Genomic DNA, 18,832 nt, shown 5'->3' with positions numbered 1-18,832 from the left:
CTTCTTTGCCTTCTTTCCTTCTTCTACATAGTCTCCCATAGGTACCAATAAGAGTATTTTGTTTAATTTAAGATTGAGAGCTCTCTTGCTGGTGACTCCAAACCAGTATGTCTTTTTTACACTTAAATCCAATAAGACAGGGAGGAGGGTATAGCCAGTGCTAGACAGTGTGCTTAGCATGTACAAGGTCCTGGGTTCAATCCCCAGTACCCCCATTAAAAATATATAAAACTAATTACCTCCTATCAAAAACAAATTTTAAAAAACCCCAAAACCAGTAAGTCATTTATGGCTTAACCATGTTCAAAAGAGATGTCCCCAAAGAAATATAGCTCCATCAAGATGCAGAGCCACTCTGAAGATGACATAAAAAGAAAGACCTTCATTGTCACAGGTGGTAAAGAAACCTCTATCTCCCAAAAGTTAAATCACAGACCCAAAAATGGGCCTTACTAGGAGGGTGATACTGGGATGAGAATTTTCCCAGCACAAGCAAGGCAAGAAGGCAAAGAGATGACAAAGGCCCTTTATGGTCAGTGACCCTTATTAAGACAGACTTCCCTGAGAGCTGCCGTGCTTGGACAAAGTTGCCTGTCACTTCATGTCTCAGGCTCCTAGCTGACTCAGGACATAACACAAAACAAATGGAGATTCTCATCTTATGATTTCTCATCCTTATGACAAATGACACAAAAGAGACAAAGGAAAATATGACTCTTTCTGGGAGGGTAAGAATCAACACCCATAGGCATGGATTACCAAAACCAAATTCACAAAAGTCAGGATTCAGGAGCTATTTGTACAAATGTTTCCTCCTGCCATTGTGAATTTGGAGAAAAGGAGACAAGGAGAAATGTTTATCCTCCTCTTGACCATGCACTGCAAACAGAGATCTGGGAGACGGATGTGCTTCAGAACTCTCACCTTCTGCGGGTCTGCTCTCAGTTACCCCATATCTCAGCTGTGATGTCGCAAGACAGTGGATTGTTCCAGCCTTTACTGTCCCATCCTCACCACCAGGAACTGTCCAGGAGGGAAAAATACCTTTTCCTTCTACGCTTTTAGGTTTTTGGGTGGGGCTATGTAACAAAGGACAGACTAACAATAGAAAAATAAACAAGTGTATTAACATGCGTGTCTCATATATACTTGGGAGAAATGCAAGGATGAGTAACTCAAAGAAGTGGCTGGAGCTCAGACCTACATAGTATTTTAACAAAGAACAACATATTTTTACAGGAGTGGTATGACAGAGAAAAAGGGTCTTAAGCTTCAAAGGGGGGCAAATTGTAGGCAGATAAATCTATAAGAAACCAGTGGAAGATACTAGCTAGTCAGTGCAGGCTGTTAGGTCGTGTCCTCCAGGGCTGTCTTGAGGCCGACAGGCATCTAGGGTTGTTGGTGTTTGACATTTGTACAAATCTATGTTCTGCATTCAGGCAAATAGCGGGTACACAGAGAAATTTCCTTGGATCTGCTTCTTCTCAATTCCCTTCAGTTCAAAATAATCCTTATGCTGAAGGGGTGTATTTTTTGGTGGCATTTGGTGCTATTCATCTGTAGGTTTTATTACAAGTTTCCTTGCCTTATAAGGACCCCCTTATGTTCTAACACAGAAAGGTGAAGTAAGGCTTTGTCAACAAGGAGTTGTTAGGATTGCTGTTCCCATGAGCCATATTTACAACAGTAAAATATTAATTTAGAAATTAAAACTCTACAATAGTATCCAAAGAAGTTAGTATAGGAATCTGGCTGAGCAGCGTGCTGCTGTGCTATGTCCCTGTGGAAACAACAGGCAGGGTGTCGTGTTCTTTTGTGGAAAGTGTATTTAAGGAAATTTTAACTGAAAAAGATGAAGACCCCAGAGCGAAGGCACATAAAACAATTTAATGAGAATGACTGTTATTCAAAGATGGGAGCTCGATTTCAGTTGCGTAAAATGTTCGTTCCATTTTTTTTTAATTTCTAGTCGCTCAAATTCATTACAAAACAGGAGGAAGTTTCTCTTTTGGCAGCAGTGCTAATCCAGATTGTTCCTGAGCAATAACTTTAAACAAGCTCATTTAATTATTTTCCGGCAGGTGATGTCTTGTGACATCAAATTATACCTCTTCAAACATAAGAAAGAAAACGTGTTAAGGCAGTTGGACCAATAAATGGCTCCTGTTTTTCCCGTATCTCAAGGGGTGGAGCTCCCGAACCCCCAGGAGTAAGGGAAGTCCAAAGGAGTTAAATACTGGGGCCGGCTCTGCCCCGGGCAGACTGCAGTCCGGGCACCTCAGTCACCATGAAGGCTCTCCTTGTGCTGGGGCTCGTCCTCCTCGCTGTCGCTGTGCAGGGCAAGGTCTGGGAGAGATGCGCGCTGGCCCGAAAGCTGAAGGAACTCGGAATGGATGGCTACAGGGGAGTCAGCCTGGCCAACTGTAAGTCATCTCTTGTTCGTCCTTCCAAATAGCTGGTGGGGGCGGAACGGATAGTAATGCAGGATGAATAATGAGAAAGGGACTTTGAGCGAATGGAGTTTTTAAAAACTCTCTTGGAAGGTTTGTACACTTAACAATGTTTAGAAATATCACCTTGTTCCTTTGGAATCAGATGTGCCAGGTGAAGGTTTGAGGATATGGGAGGGCAAAATTCCATACCTCTCTAAGCATGCCGGGCCCCATGCTTCCAGTGCCACTAAATTTGCGGGTTCGGTTCCCTCAGCGGCCCGCGTAAGGCTGGCTGAAAGGTACCTTTGGGCACCTGGGATGTCTCTGTCAGGCCCTTGGCATTTGAGTCCAGCCACGTCTAGTTTGGAACTTGGGTTCTGCAAGCCTAGAGTAATGCAGTATTTTTCTCCTTTCTAATCATGATGTTGGGGTTTTAACAGCAAATTTTAAAAATTCTGTGGAACTCTTTTTTTGGAGGGGGGGGTAATTAGGTTTGCTTATTTATTTTTAATGGAGGTACTGAGGCCTGAACCCACAACCTCGTGCGTGCTAAGGACGCGCTCTACCACCGAGCTCTACCCTCCCCGCTGAACTAACACAGGGGCTGGTAGGACCCAACTTCCCCTCAGTCAGTGTTTGTATGAGGATCCCTGAAATGCAGCAGGAAAGGACGTTTCATTATTCTTACTCACTCTAGTTGATGAAGTAGTTTTCACTTTCTGCCACAGAATTCAAGCTGTGCCCGAAGTAAAAGTTGCTCTTGATTTTAGTCCAATTTTGTCGATGCAGTCACGGTATTTTTCAGGTTGAATTGAGACATTTCCCCTCAATAACTATTTCTGAGCAAATGAGCAGATGGCTGGTTGGATGGATGGATGGGTGGATGGAATAGTCTTCTGCATTTTACAGCTCTTGTCTGGGGTCTAATTTGACATCCAAATTCACCTTTAGATATCATAAGACAATTTCTTCCTCCCAGAAATTCCTTATTTTCCCCACTAAAAAGCACTTTTCCATCATCATCATATATCTACTGCTAAGCACAAATCCACTCAACAACTCTGTTGATTTTTCTCTTCTAGGCTGAATCTTACCTGAGGGATGGGAGCAGGGGAAGCGTAATAGAAAAACAACTAGTTTCATATTTTCTAAAGTATGTTGTCTTATTTCATTAGTATTACAAAATGATTTGATAGCAAAAGAATTCTCTTAAGGGCCCTTTAGCACTAAGGTGTTAAAATGCTTCACACGTAAAAGTCATCTTTATACTTACAAAGGCGTCAGTCATTAGTAAAAGTGAATTTGCCTGATACAACATGCTTTGCAATGTAAGTCACGTGGTGTTGCTGTTTACTACTAAAAGTAAGTTCTTTTCAGGGATGTGTTTGGCCAGATGGGAAAGTAGTTATAACACGAAAGCTAAAAACTACAACCGCGGCAGCGGAAGCACCGATTACGGGATATTTCAGATCAACAGCCGCTACTGGTGTAACGATGGCAAAACTCCAAAAGCAGTGAACGGCTGTGGCATCAACTGTAACGGTAAGACAAGATGACACTGAGTGTGGGCACGGGGACTGTCCTGTCATGTTTACAAGAACAGAGATTCAGAACAAACAAAAAGGCCTTGATGGGGTCACCAGGGACCTAGGAAACCTCCATCTCAACTTCCAGAAACTCTTTATTACCCTCCTCCTGATTCCTGAAGTAAGAACGTAAAGCGCTCCTATCATGAGAGGTTGCTGTTCTCTGATACACAGAGGTTTCTGGGGGGATCCATCAATTTACTGTGGCTGGACTGTCTGACTCTCTGTGCAGAACTATGCACTCCTCTGACTTACTCTGAGGAGGTTTGGGGATAATTTGGTGGCGTGGTCTTTTATTTTTTTTTCATCTATGGTCCTTTATTGAAAAAATGAGAGGATTAGTAGTTAACTAATCAAGGAGGAGGACTATGTGTGGCCCTTTTGTAAACATGGTTTTCACTTTTTATTATGAAATGTTCTAAATATACGGAAAATTAGAGAAATTAGTATAATACACAGAAATATATCCATCATGTCCTTTAACAGTTTTTAACATTTTGTCCTATTTACTTCTGTTATGTGTGTATATATATATATTTTTTTTTTTGGTTGAATGATTTTAAAGTGAATTAGAAACATTATGACATTTAATCTCTAAATTCTTTAGTTCCTGTGCACAGTTCCTATATAATCACAGTCATTCTAACAAGCTAAGTTATGGATTTGTTTAATTGGGGTGAAACAAATATTCTATTGAGTTTATTTAAAAATAGAGGTCACATATGGAATCTCTTGTGCATAAAGTATTGAGGAAGTATTGCAAAATTTTATATTGTCAAATTTTTATTCATGTTTTGTTTTTTATGCTGTTAAATTTTTAAATATTAAATTGTCTAATAGAGAAGATGAAGATCTTAGAATATTCTTTTATATTCAGTTAACTTCTTTTTAAAAATATTTTGTATTATATAATAATTTGTGGTCCTTGAATGAAAATTCTTACTACCCAGAGATTTGTGACCACTGGTAACTTGGTATACACAAATTCTTTCAGGACACGTATGAAACGTGTCTATGAAGGTAAAGCGATGTCATGCACATATCTACCCACATACAAATGTGCAGGCAATGTGTTTTTTAACAAAAATGATATTGCTTTCTATATACTGCTCTATGGTTTGTTCTTTATCACAGAAAAGTATTTTTAAGTCAACAAATACCAATTCGTATTAGTTTTTAAAGATGAGTAGAATTCCACTACATAAATATTCTGTCATTCATCAGTGTAGCTCTTACTGGTGAGCTCTTAGGCTGTTCCCATTTTCCCCTTTATTAATTGCTGTGAGACACCTTGTGCATACATCTTTGAGTGTGTTTTTATTATTTCTTTAGGAACATCTTTCCAGTAGTCGAAATGCTGAGCAAAAATATGCTAGGCCAGTTTCTGTTTCTTCATTTGTTTAAAGTGTTTAGTAAAAGAAAAAATTCTATCACATTAGTTAATAATTCCAGAGCTTTCAATGACTTTGGTAAATGAGGAACAGAATGCTTTATTTCATGCCAAATGGGATGCAAGGAAGAAGATATTTTCCCTCCACATTCACAGATACGTAGACTCTTGAAAAGTCATTTGTGTTCTCTCTTCAGCTTAAGAGAATAAAACTGGCTGAAACTAAATTTAAAATGAAATTTCTATGACCGTTGTTTTCATTCCTCACCGTCTCTTTTTCAGTTTTGCTGCAAGATGACATCACTAAAGCCGTACAATGTGCGAAGAGGGTTGTCAGGGACCCACAAGGTGTTAGAGCATGGTATGTCTTTTTTTCCTTCCAGTTTTATTGAGATGTAATGGACATACAGCACCGGATAGTTTAAGGTATACGGCGTAATGATTTGACTTACATACATCACAGTAGGTTTAGTGAACATCCATCCCCTCAGACTGTTAGAGCAGGCAGGACAGCTAGATGTGAGTAGAGAAGGGGGGGACACAGGCCAAATGGCAGGAATTGGAAAGTAAAGGAGGGGCCTGGGCCAAATGCAGGAAACCCTACATCATGTAAACAACAGGGGTCCCTGGGCAGAGAAAGAAAAGTTGGAACCTCTGGGCTGATAAGCAGTCACAAATTTAGGTGTGGCAAGCAACCAGGAGGTCCACAAAGAAAGGTGGGAAAAGGCAAGAACCTCCAGTGTCTAAATGTAACCTTTTGCTCATTTTGCCCTCATTTCAATAAAATTAGCCTTGCAGATTAGAAATACCCATCATGCACCAACGCCATGACATTTCCCAGCCACACTAAATAAGGACAAAAATCCCTCCTCCCTTTGGGAAGGTGGAGTTGGGATGAAAATCAGGGAATACGACCCCAAACCCTAATCCCTGCAAGGAATATACTGCCCATTTATTTTCACACTCTATGTAACCGATCCGCCAAAGAAACTCTGGACAGTGGCTCATCTGAGCCTGCCCACTGCCCCATTGAGAGTGTACTCTCTGTCCCTTCTTTACTTTCTTAGCCTCTCATCTCTGAATTCTTTCTACCAGGAGACAAGAATCTAATCACCTGCAAAAATATGGATATAAAATTAAAGAAGTAGAAGAAGAAAATTGTGTGTGTTGTCTTTAGGATTTATTCTCTAACAATTTTCATATATAACATGTAGCAGTTAATTATATATGTAATTTATTGTATTTATTATATATATAATTTATCAGGTTGTACATAACAGCTCCAGTATTTATCTTACTATAGCTGGAAAGTTTATTAACTTTTGAGTGCCTTCATCCAATTCCCATCTTCTTCCTCCCCAACCCAACCCTCACCTCTGGTATCCACAAATCTCTTTTTCTGAGTTTTTTGTATGTTTGCTTTTGAAGTATAAGCCACCTACCACACTCTTGTTAGTTCCTGTTGCAAGCACGCTGTGTTTTAAGCATCAAAGGGGAGGTCTGGTTTGCCCTCCTGTTCTGAGACAAGTCAGAGAACATTGACAAAGACCAAACTGTGCTGCTGAGAACTGACAACTGCAGCTCCGGGTTTATGCGGAACAGTGTGTTACCTCGAAACGATCTACTTTAACTGATTCAGAATCTTACCCTTTTACTCCTCAATTTCTTTTAGCGGATTTCTAGGGTTTTTAAGATTCTCCGCACTCAAGTAGAGTTGATTTACAATGTTGTGTTAGCTTCTGGTAGATTAAGACACTAAGTGAACGCAGCTACGTTTCAATCTTACTCCTCTTGTTTCCTCTTTCTCTCCAGGGTGGCATGGAGAAATAAATGCCAAGGCCATGATCTCAGGAAGTATGTTGCGGGTTGCAGATTGTAACTGCGGAGTTTCCTTCTTCAGCTCGTTTTGTCTCTTTTTCATATCAAGGAAGTCATCATTTAAGTGACAGGTCATACTACCATTCTTTCAAGCAAATAATGTTTCTACAAAAGCAGGAGCATGTAGTCTTTTTTCTAAGAGGCTTAATATTTACTAACGTGTTTCTTGTTGGATATGAGGCCTACAGTGCTTTCGGTTGGCTAACAGAACTAATGCTGGTGAACATTTGTCTAAAATCATAATTATCAAACAGATCTGCAGCCCATTCAATTCTTAATCAAAGAAAGAACCCAGACTTAATCTTGAATGATACAAGTACTGGCCAATATTCAATGGAAATGTAACTCCAGAGTATCTTGAATGGATCTTAGGCAAAGTCCCACCAACATAGGCACGTGACGCCTTCATCTGTTCAGTCATCTTCAAAAACAGTAAACGATAACCACTGTTTGTTGGGTAATGTAACGTTTTAGAAGGGACAGAAGGCCAAATGGCTAATAATGAAGACAATCTGAATTAAGATTTTTGTTTCCAGTAAGTGTGAGGCCTTTGCTTTAACTGTTTTCTTAGAAAGGTTGCATTTACGAAGCTTTAAAAATAAACACACAAGTTATATATCAATCTATTTTAGCCCTTTTAAAGAACTCCTTCATGCATCTTGCTGACCACGAAGAGAGATTAGATCAAGAAATAGAGAGTTTAGATAAGGGGTTACTTTTCCTTAATTTCATTAACTTCCTGCATTATGACTAAATTCAGAGGCAGATGAGCTTGCAAGTATGGAAATAATTGCTAATTAACCACAGATGAGAAATCACGCATGCTGTTAAAAAATACAAACACTATCATTAAAGGCTTTGCAATTCATACCTTGTCTTTCTTTTTTTAGACCCTTTTAGTGTCTTTGATGAAAAAAATATGTATGTATATATTTGGGGAAAATGATTTGGCACTTAAGTAGTTCCCGTACCCAAACAGCTGGATAATGCTGGAGAGAAACCCCTGAGCATGCTGACAGGTCTCACTTGAAATTTATAACCACAGATCTCACATGGGCCCTCCAGTCTGCCCGGCCATCTGAGTCACTTCTCTGCAGCCCTCTGTCTGAGTCCCCACTCTCCAAAGTGACCAGCACTGTTTCACTTCTCCTCTCCTCAAAGTCCCAGCACACACGCCCAACCACTCACCTTCTCCCCGCTCTCATCTCAGTAGATGGCCGGCCGCAGGGTACCCTGGGAGAAGAGGAGCAACTCAGGCCTAAGCCCTTCCCTCCTGGCCACCATAGGAGAGGCCACATCTTCCCCTGCGCCCCTCCCCTCTTCCTTCCCCACTATAACTCGGTTTAAGGACCTCTGCCCCTGCCAGTGGCAGTGTCCCCACATGCAACCTCCACCGCAGCCCCCTCACTCCTCCAATTGAGGCTGAGTGTGTCCTGCATCCTGAGTTTCTCCCTCTTTGCTGGATCAGCCCCCTTATTGTGCAAACTGCCCCGGTAACCTTCCCTCTTACAAAGAACTCTCTGTTGTCTCTACATAACCTACAAGTACCACATCGTTCTCCGCTCCCTTTGACAGCCAACACTTCTGGGACGAGATAACTCTATTCACCAAGTCCATGTCCTCACACCCTTTCTCTTTTGAACCCTTCCTAATCTGACTGCTCTCCTCACTCAGCTGAAGACTGCTCCAACGTGACTCCTCCCATGACCCCTTGGGGCCAACTCTAGGGACTACCGTGTTCTCTGTTCATCTAGCTTGATCTCTCAGCAGCATCGGACAAATTGAGCCACTTCATCCTTCTAGAAAAGTCTTTCTCCCTCAGCTTCTCATTTACATCCTGCCTCACCGATGCCTTCTTCTCAGTCCTTCTTGGCTAGCTGTTTCCTCTACAATTTAATTCCTAACTGTGGGAGTGCCCCCGGGCTCATGCCTGTAACCATTTGCTAGAGTACATGTTTTTCTTTTGTATTTATTTGTCTCTTCTTGCTGAAATATAAATTCCAAAAGAACAGAGGTTTTTTTTCTCCCACTTTTTTAAAGACATTGAGGGAGGGAAGGTATAGCTCAAGTGGTAAGTGTGCATAGCTTCCACGTAGGAGGTCCTGGGTTCATCTTCAGTGGATCTTAGGCAGAGTCCCATCTATGTAGGCATGTGACGCCTTCATCTGTTCAGTCATCTTCAAAAACAGTAAACGATAACCACTGTTTGTTGTGCAAGGTAAAATTTTAAAAAGAACGGAATGCCAAATGGCTAAACGTGAAGACAATCTGAATTAATAATTTTGTTCCTGGGTTCAGTGGAGGAAGCCAGTATCTCCAGAAAAGAAAAATAAAACAAAAGAAAAAAGCTAAAATCATTGAAATAATCTCAACTTTCCCCAAAATTTACAAGTATAGTGGAGACTTTTATTTTCTCTGATACTTGGAGAGTACATCGCCAACATGGTGCCCAGTGGCTCTGAGTCCGTTGGTTTCTAATTCCTACATAACCTCAAAATATCATTCAAATCAGGACGTTAACAGTGATCGATTACTACCACCTAATCATCAGATCCCATTCATTTTCATCTACTGTCCCCGTTTGTCCTTCTTAATAAAAAGATCTAATTCAGAATCATGTGGTCTATTTGGGTGTCATGTTTTTATCAGTTTCCTTCTATCTAGATCATTTCTTCAGTTTTCTTTCTTGACTTTCATGATTTTAGCCCTTTTGAAGATGGTAGACCAGCTGTGCTGTAAAAGGACCTGAGGTTTTCTGACGCTCTCCTGATCAGATCGGCCTGTGCATCCTCGGCAGGAACACAACACACGTGATGCCGTGCGCCTCTCGGTGGGTCTTCTCAGGTGGCACGTGGCTCTGAAACATTCTGTTAGTGATGATGTTCACTTTGATCGTTTGATTAAGGCGACGTCTGCACATCACACCCGCTGTGAAGTACTGGGAGAGGGCAAGGTGCTTTGACATTACTCCTCATCAAATTTTCAATTAATGCATTTACTTATTATATCAAGTGGACCCCTGGCTTCCTGTTATCAGATTATGGTGAGCTATAATCCATCCCTGTCATGTATTCTGACGGGCACGTTGTCCCTGATTTGGCCACTAGAGCCCCTGCAAGCTAGCTTCTCTGTCATTTTGACACGTCCCCATCCTCTCTGAGCACTTGTTTTTGTTTTCTGGCACAAAATGTTCCAAGGTTCACCTTGTTCTTTTCCTATTTAAGCCTGGAATCAGCCTTTGATCCAGAGAGCCCTCATTCCTCATAGTGGAGAAGGGTATTTCACAAACAAGACCTGGGCACCAGGGTGTCACTGTTCCCAGGCCCCATCAATGGATAAAGCTAGAGGATGTGCATATTTACATGATATGTATCTCTATGCCCATCTGTTTAAATTGAATTTACATAATACCTCCAATTCCAATCCTACACCACTAGGCTCATTCATAATTTCCCCTTTTCCATGTTGGAAACCCCTTTCTATGACAGTGAGAAAGCTGGTACCCATTGTCCATATTGTCCTTTAAATGTATCCTTAGTAGGTACAAATCTACTCGTAACCTCTGCTGTCGGTTCCTGGATTTGGACCCTGTTCATCATCTCAGTCCTTGCTGATTTCACGTCTGAAGGACGTCCTGAGCCCTGTGACCCTCAGGGATCCCCAAGCCCGTCAGCCCCCAGGCTCTACAGGAGTTGCTCATCCAAGAGGCGGGGATTGTTTCCTTTTGCTTTTACTGGTCTTTCGTTCCTCTCTCAGGTTGTAATATTTCAATTTATTTCCCAGGTGACTCTGACAAAATTGCTGAAGAAGAAGCAATTGGAGAAGTTTCAATTCTTTTCAACAGCTATGAGCTATTTCTCAACTCTGATTATGCATGAGATCGTCAAAGCTTCATCCTACAGTTACCGTATCAGACACTTGGGAGTAGATGTAAGTAACCTGTATGCTTAGGGTATTTGATGCACCACTGGAGTGGAGATCCAAGCACATAGCTCTGGTTACCAGCCACAGGCGGCTTGTGCCGTGGGCAGGGACAAGCGCACGCATGAGGTTCATTGAGAGCACGTATGAAAAACTCTGGGAGAATTCTTAGGGGTAAAAGTGTCAGCAGCACAGATTCATCCCCACCCTCCTACCATCTTGCTGAAGAGTCATCTGGGTTCAAGGCAGCTGGTTATACTTTGCAACCATCTCTAAGAAAGGGATTCCATCTGCATATCGCTGTTTTTTGTAGGTTAAACCATTCAAAATTGCTGTTTTGTGGGGCAAAGTCAGGCAAATACTAACATGGTCAATATTTCCATCTAAGACACATAGAACAGTTGGGATTGGGGCAGATGACTCGTAATCAGTTAAGGAAACCAGTGCTCCCTGCCTGGGGCTCCGTGAGAATCCACACACCAGTGCTGGGGTCTTGGCTGGGGACCCCGGGTTTTCCCGCTTGTTAGTGCTTCATCAGGAGTTGGCAAATGCGGGTAATTTCTAAATTGCGATACGTTTGATTCATATAGTATGAAAGGTGACTCAGTTACACACTCCCACACGCATGCAAATACAATGTGAACAATGCTCACTTTTAGAAAACTTAGAGAAGAAATCTTTTTTGGTAGATGAGAGAAAATGGCTGGGTCTGGTGAACTGAGAGAGCAGACCACACAAAACACGCGTGCATACTCTCTTTTTCCCTTGGTTTTTAAGTTCGGTCGTGTATTCTGGGGACTAAGGTAACTTTATAGCCTAACCAGTAAGACAAGGTACCTCCATGTGCAACTGGAAGATGTATTACTGGGCCCAGTGTCTGCACCGAGTCACATCTAAGGAAAGACAGTTCAGTAACTAACATTATTAAAAGCAAATTTATGTTTTTACTGGCTTGTCTTAAAGCATATCTCGGAGGATACAATTTCTAACTCATGGCAGTACTTTTAAAAAATCTCTTTCCCCTGTTCCTCTCCGTTCCCTTCCTCATTCACAACTTGCTACGAAATGTCTACTTGAAATCAAGCTCGTGATTCCTTCCTGCCTCTTTTCAGTGTCCCGCACATGTAGGAGGCCCAGACCTTGCTGCTCTCATCTGCCCATCCCTTCCCTCATAGACCGTTCCCTCTGACTTCTTCTCCCTCCTGTCCTGATGTTCACAGACCCCACTTCCTTCCAGAAAGCTTGTGCTCCTGGCCTGCTCCGCATCTTGCCACCTGCTGGGAGGGGACGTGTGGCTCCATCTCTCGCTACTTTGGGGTGGGAATCTGTCCAGTTCTCAGATTATAAAGGAGAGTTCAGAAACTGACCCTAAAAGCAAAACTTCTTCCTTCAGAGCGAGAAGCTTGGAGGGTGTGGTAGACAGAATTCTAAGATGTCCCCTAGGACCCCTGCCTCCTGGGGTACATGCCCTGTGTAACTTCCGGGGCTGTGAGCATGCCGGAGTTTATTCCTGGGATTAGGTTATGTTATATATATATGTTGACTTAAGGGAGATCATTGCTTGACCTAATCAAGTGAGCACTTTAAAAGCAGAGGGTTTTCGCAAATATGAGGTTGGCAAAGCTATGGAGTGACTTATTTACGAGTGAGTGGAATAGGACTTAGAGTCCAAAAGTGGATCCTAGGATACATGATAATTTATATTTGAGTACAGCTATGATTTTACCAAATGAAAAAGGGTGAGAAATGTATGCAAGGTACCGACACTACCAGGAATCCTAGTGGAAGAAAATAAAATAGGATCCTGCTCTTAAACCAATAAAAGAAAATTTCTAGACACATTACACACTGAAGTGCGTCAATATTAATAGTTTTATAGTATAACCTAGGAGACTATGAGTACAGTCTCAGGCGGGGGAGATCTTAACCAAGATTGGAAACTCAGAAATTATTAAAAACATGTAAATGTATTTGAGCCTCTAAAATAAAACCTCATGGCAATGAAACCAAATGAAAGTTGAAAAAAATGGTCACTTGTGTGATTAATATCTGTCGTTTAAAAATGAGCTCTAAAAAGAGGACATGAAAGATAAATAACCCAGAAAGAAAATGAATTGGCAGCTTAAATAAGTGCAAATACCAAGAAACGTATGAAGATGATACATTTCACAGAAATATGAGCATGCATATTAAAATAATAACACAATCACTTTTCTCCAAAGAGGCTGGAAAAAAATTTTCTAAGCCTTATCTTTAATTGTTAGTTTGGATTTGGGGAGATACACACTCCCAAACGTTGCTGACAGTGATAGGAATTGCTGTAAACTTCTAGAAACACATCATTGAATAACTGTTAAAATTAATATATATGATTTACAGTTTTCAAACTGTAGTCTATATAAATGCATAATGTGCATTTGTTTAAATTTATAAGGTGTGTTATTACAAAAATAAACCACATGGCAAGCAAACAAATCACAACAGACCACAGCAGGAGCTTTTCTCCAGTTGGTGACTGAGGAAGGGAGGGCAGAGATGCGGTCCCGCTGGCCTGGAAGAAGCAACAGCATGTTGTGAACCACCCATGGGGCCCACGTGGCAAGGAATGAGGGTGACTTCTAGGAGCTAAGAGAAACCCTTGACAAGGAAGTTGAGACCTCAGCCTGCCAACCATAGGAACTGGTTGTGTGAAGGAAAAGCCAGGCTGGGCTAACAAGATGACTCACAAGTCTAAGAATGTGAAAGAAATGCCGGGCTGGGCTAACAGGAAAAGCTGGGCTGACAAGTTAACTTACAAATCTAAGTATCGGAATACTGATCTGAGTTCTGCTGGACTAACTTGTAAATCTAAGTTAATTAGTGTTGGTTTACTGTTCATGGTTTTTTGCTAGCCAGCTGGATTTTCAAAGAGATATATCTGGCTTTGGAATGTTGGTTTGCTGCCTCCCCGCCTCCACTTTTGTGATAATGATGCTGCTAAAGCTGTTCCATGCCTATTGGCCGAATACTCCAAGCTTGTACTTTACCCTATAAAACCTCACGCGCACGTCTTGGAGGTGCTCAGAGCTTTGGAGCAGAAGCCCCTCTGAGCCCGCCGGCGTAATACATCTGAGTACTCCAACCCTCCGGGTGGTGCTTGTTTCTTGGCTGGCCTGATGTTTCCGTAACAGTTGTGACCAGCAACTTCAAGGTGTTTGGAAGTGGCTTTTCCCCCCAGAGCATCCAGAAGGGAGCACAGCCTGGCTGACACCTTGATTTCAGCCTCATCAGACCCTGAGAAGAGACCTCACCATACCTTGGCTGGACATCTGACCTGGAGAACTGTGGGCTGGTAAGTGGGTGCTGTTTTAAGTCTCTAAGTCTGCAGTAATTTTTCACCAGGCAACTAGTCTAGAGAACTAACACAGAGGGAGAGTGAGGACACATAAGAAATCTCAGACATGAATACCTCGTGTTTCTGTTCATAAATAATAGAAAGATTAGTGGTCACACAGTGCACAGGCTAAGGGCTGAATGGAGCGCTGATGGAGAGGGCTGCCGGAGGCCAGGCGAGGGGACCTGTGCCCTGGGGCAGCGAGAAACGCGCCCTAGGAGAGGTGGACCATGTGCATCCCATGATGGATGGCGGAGTTTGGTAGCTGTAGGAAACAGGGAAAGCCTTTAGGTAGGGAGATTGATCTAAGGACAAGCGGGAATTATCCTAGGGAAACAGGAATAGGCAACATGTGAAGATGAGTTGAGGGAAGAGAGAAAAGGCATGGCTCCCTTCCCCTTCCCTTTCGGCAGCTGTTTCAGACGACTCTCTGATCAGGTCCTGCACTTTCTTATTTCCAGGAATTTGCATGTGCCGCTTCCCCTATCTGCAACCCCCTTTCCCTTTTCCTCACTTGTCTTTCAAGACCCAGCCGAATACTCCTGCCCTGAGCACCCCCTAACTTCCCAACCTCAGTAAGGGCAACCCCAACCCCGAGGTTTAACAGGTCAACAATGGAAGCTGGGAATCCAATAGCCTTGCTTGTTTACTATTCCCCATTCAGTGAAGAAAGGAAAAAAAAAACTCTTTGCTGTGTCAATCATCAACCTCAGATTTTAATCCTTTTGCCTAATTCTTATTTCTAGATGATGGGTTTTCTTAAAGTGGGGCCTGCTGTAACTGGGCCAGGCTGGCAGCCCTAATTCAGTAGAATCTGTAAGGCTGGAAGATGAGCTGTCCTAAGACAGGCTGGCTGCAGGCTCCCCTTCCTGGAGATGGCATGATGCTTCATAGCCTGGAAGTGTTCTGTGTCACATAAAAGGAGGGGCACACATCCCTCTGAGCAGGGGAAGCCTGGTGACAAAGGAGGAGGTGCCTAGGCTGGAAGCCAGATGAAACGAGGTTTGGTCCAAGCTTCACTGCTTGCCAGGTATGTCAGATCAGGTAATATCCCTCATCACTGTGGCTTTCCCTTTCTCGGTAGCAAAATGAACACGAAAGCCCAGACGGTTGTCAAGTTTCCCTCTGACCTTGGCCCTTTGGGTTTATCTGAGCAGCTCCCCAAGTGCCAGGTCTCCAAGCTCAGTCTCAGGCCCCAGCTGGCTGGTGTGGGTTGTTTAAGGTGGAGAAAGAAATTCTGATGTGGCCCTTCCCAGCTGTTGCTCAGTTGAGAAACGCTCCATTAGCACCCACTGACTGGGCACACGCACTGTGCCATGCATCTGGGAAACAGATGGGGATACAGAAGCGAAAGAAGACAGGTTTCCTTCAAAGACTCACTGTCCAGCAGATGAGGGTGTGGACAGAGGATGTGAACATCACGAAGTTGACCACTAGCACAACCTTTCGCTGAGCCCTGAACGAATGATACTTGCAAGTAGCTCAGAATGAGGAATGGACCACAGCATCCCACGTGGGCTTCAGCGGGAATTCGTTCCTGCTGCTAGATTTTCCCCACCTCAATCAGAAGTTTTGCTAATAAAGAGGTCAATGTGAAATGACCGGAGAGGTCAAAGTACATTTTCTTCCACTGATTCAACATTTAAGCATCCATGAAGTTCTTTCCAGACAGCAAGAGTAATTCAGGATGGTTATCATCCTGGAGTCTCCCCATAATTGAGAAAAAAAATAATTCACACACAATGATGGAGCCCACTCAACTGAGAAACCGCTTCGATACCAAGGGTAAGAAACAGAATAATTCCTGAGAGTTAAGTTTCTATTCGTATTATGCTCATCATCTCATGTATTTACCACAGTCAGCACTTTTGAAATGCCTTTTAACCATTTAAAAAATATTTATTTATTTATGACATTGCATTTTAAACAACACTTAAAGCAAATATTAAAATTCAATCACAGATTTAATATTCTCAAGTACCATGAGGCTTCATTTAATTTTATGGTTTTCTTCTTAATGAGATGTTTTTGCCTTCAGCCTTTTGATTTGAAGCTTTAAAAATAAAATTAAAATTAAAATATCAGTGGCGGAGGGTATAGCTCAGTGGTAGAGAACGTACCTAGCATGCACAAAGTCCTGGGTTCAAGCCGCAGTACTTCCATTAAAAGTAAATAAATAAACCTAATTACTTCCCCCGTAAAAAACAAAAACAAAACAAACAGAAAATAAATGAAGAATGAAATTTTAAAACTTAAGATATCATTATCACACATACAGAAGATGAATAAAACATTCACATACAGAAGACTGAAGAATATGTAAAATACATATAAGAAATACACATATGTATAACCAAATCCCCGTGCTGTACACCAGAAACTAGCATTGTACACCAACTATACTTCAATTTAAAAAAAAAATGAAATAAAATAAAAATAAAAAATGTAAGAGGAAGATTCCCCCACAGTGGGTTGGAAATGCTGGGCTAATGTAAAAATATCTTTCATCACCACCTGTGACAAATAATAATAATTCACAATATTTACAGAGCCTGCTGAGCACCGTATGTGCATTATATCATTTAATCATCATGAAAATCCCCTGAGTTATGTACTCTTATTGTAGTAGAAGTTAACTATTATGAAGGCATGTTTTGAAGTCAAACAATTTGTGTTAAAATCTTGGCTCCACAGTTTTTTTGGGGGTGGGGGGGTAATGAAAATGCCGAGATGATGGGATTGTACAGAGGACTGAATGACATTCTACCTGATCACGGTTGAGAACGATGCCTGTCTGATGCTTGTGTTTAATGCGTGTTGCTTCTTACCCACCCGTTTCATGGACAAAGAAGCAGCTTGGGGAGGGAAGGGCATGTTTCCAAAGTCACACAGCCACGAAGTTGCACATTCTGGGTTCAAAATCTGGGAAATCTAACCATGGAGCCCAAGCTCTTCATCGTCAACCCAGCCAGGTTGGGTTGCTCCAGTGTGGGTTGATTTTTCACCTGCTTAACTCCGTTTCAAGGACTTTCTTGAGTTATGCACCCTAAATGTCCAGCCAGAGGGGAATGAGGGAATGACCATCTCCTGGTCATTGCCACCTTCAGGAACCTGTTAGTTCGTTCATGGATTCATCAAACATTTATTCACCTATGGAGCCCCTCCCAAGCGTCAGGCACAGTATTTTGCCATTTCACGTGAACTACCCCAGGTACTCTCCACCACAAAATGTGTGTGACTGTTCCCATTTTATCAGGGAGAGTTGATGCTCGGAGGAGTGAACAACATGTCCAAGACCACACAATTACTGTCAACTTCCCAACGTCCACTCCACAACATCTGCAGGGCTTGGGGCTTCATTAGCTGAGCTAATCCTGGAAGTCAGATCCCCACTTTCCAGAGGGAGAACCCAGGCTAAAGCCAATCAGTGAAGAGCACTCGACTGACTACGGGATTAGTTCAGAAATGAGCATCAATTTGAACGAAGCAGGTGCAAGGCAAATTTTTCTGTGGCTTCTACCAATATTGTTCTCACTCTATAGAGACTGAGAGTGGCAGAGGGGTGTTAAACCCCCTTGAGGACAGTGTTGGGAGGAGGTAGAGGGCCCTGCCCAGCTGCCCCTCAACGCCAGCTGCAGAGAGGGGCGGAGTCACCCTAGGAGAATCCTAGGGATGGGGCCAGCTTGACCGGCATGCAGTGCGTGAGACGTGGTTATATGAAACAAGGAAGTGATCGTGTACTGCTGGGCACAAGGGTTGCTTTTAGGATACAGCTGGAAGTTTCAGGGCAATAGACTTGAGATCACACAAGGAAAATCTTTCTGACAGAATAGTTTGTCAGTGGGAGGATGGATTTGCAGAGTAGGGAATTCCTTCTCATTTGAGGCATTCAAAGAAGCTAGATAGGACCCTTTAACGTACGATGAAGTTTGACTCAGTGATCAGTGTGAACTGAATGGCCTCTGAGATCAGGTTTAGCCCTGAAATTCTGTTTTATAAACTTCCACATGCTGCATTTAAACATTTGTTATCACATTCTGCTATTTTGCATTACGTGTGCAAATCATTACTTACATAACTCAGTATGGATTTGCTAAGTGCCTGACGAAAGGGTTGGATGGTGTTTCGGAGAAATCATGGATTTGGAGTTTCTTCCAATACCAGTAAGCTGTGTTCATTTTGGTCAGGCTATTCATCTCTGCAACTCAACTTCCGTACCTACGAAGTAAACAGAAGTAACACGCATCCTGTT

General features: G+C 42.3%; 1 protein-coding gene across 1 annotated transcript; it reads left to right on the top strand.

The window, feature by feature from the left end:
* Nucleotides 1-2,239: 2,239 nt before the first annotated feature.
* LOC116667505 (lysozyme C-like) lies at nucleotides 2,240-8,154 on the top strand. Its single transcript, XM_032492089.1, has 4 exons — nucleotides 2,240-2,423; nucleotides 3,810-3,974; nucleotides 5,691-5,769; nucleotides 7,221-8,154. The coding sequence occupies exons 1-4, from the start codon at nucleotides 2,288-2,290 to the stop codon at nucleotides 7,285-7,287; spliced, it is 447 nt and encodes a 148-aa protein (XP_032347980.1). The 5' UTR covers nucleotides 2,240-2,287; the 3' UTR covers nucleotides 7,288-8,154.
* Nucleotides 8,155-18,832: the final 10,678 nt, after the last annotated feature.

Source organism: Camelus ferus, chromosome 12 (assembly GCF_009834535.1).
Source record: "Camelus ferus isolate YT-003-E chromosome 12, BCGSAC_Cfer_1.0, whole genome shotgun sequence".
Classification (NCBI taxonomy): domain Eukaryota; kingdom Metazoa; phylum Chordata; class Mammalia; order Artiodactyla; family Camelidae; genus Camelus; species Camelus ferus.
This window is presented reverse-complemented; position numbering and strand designations above follow the sequence as displayed.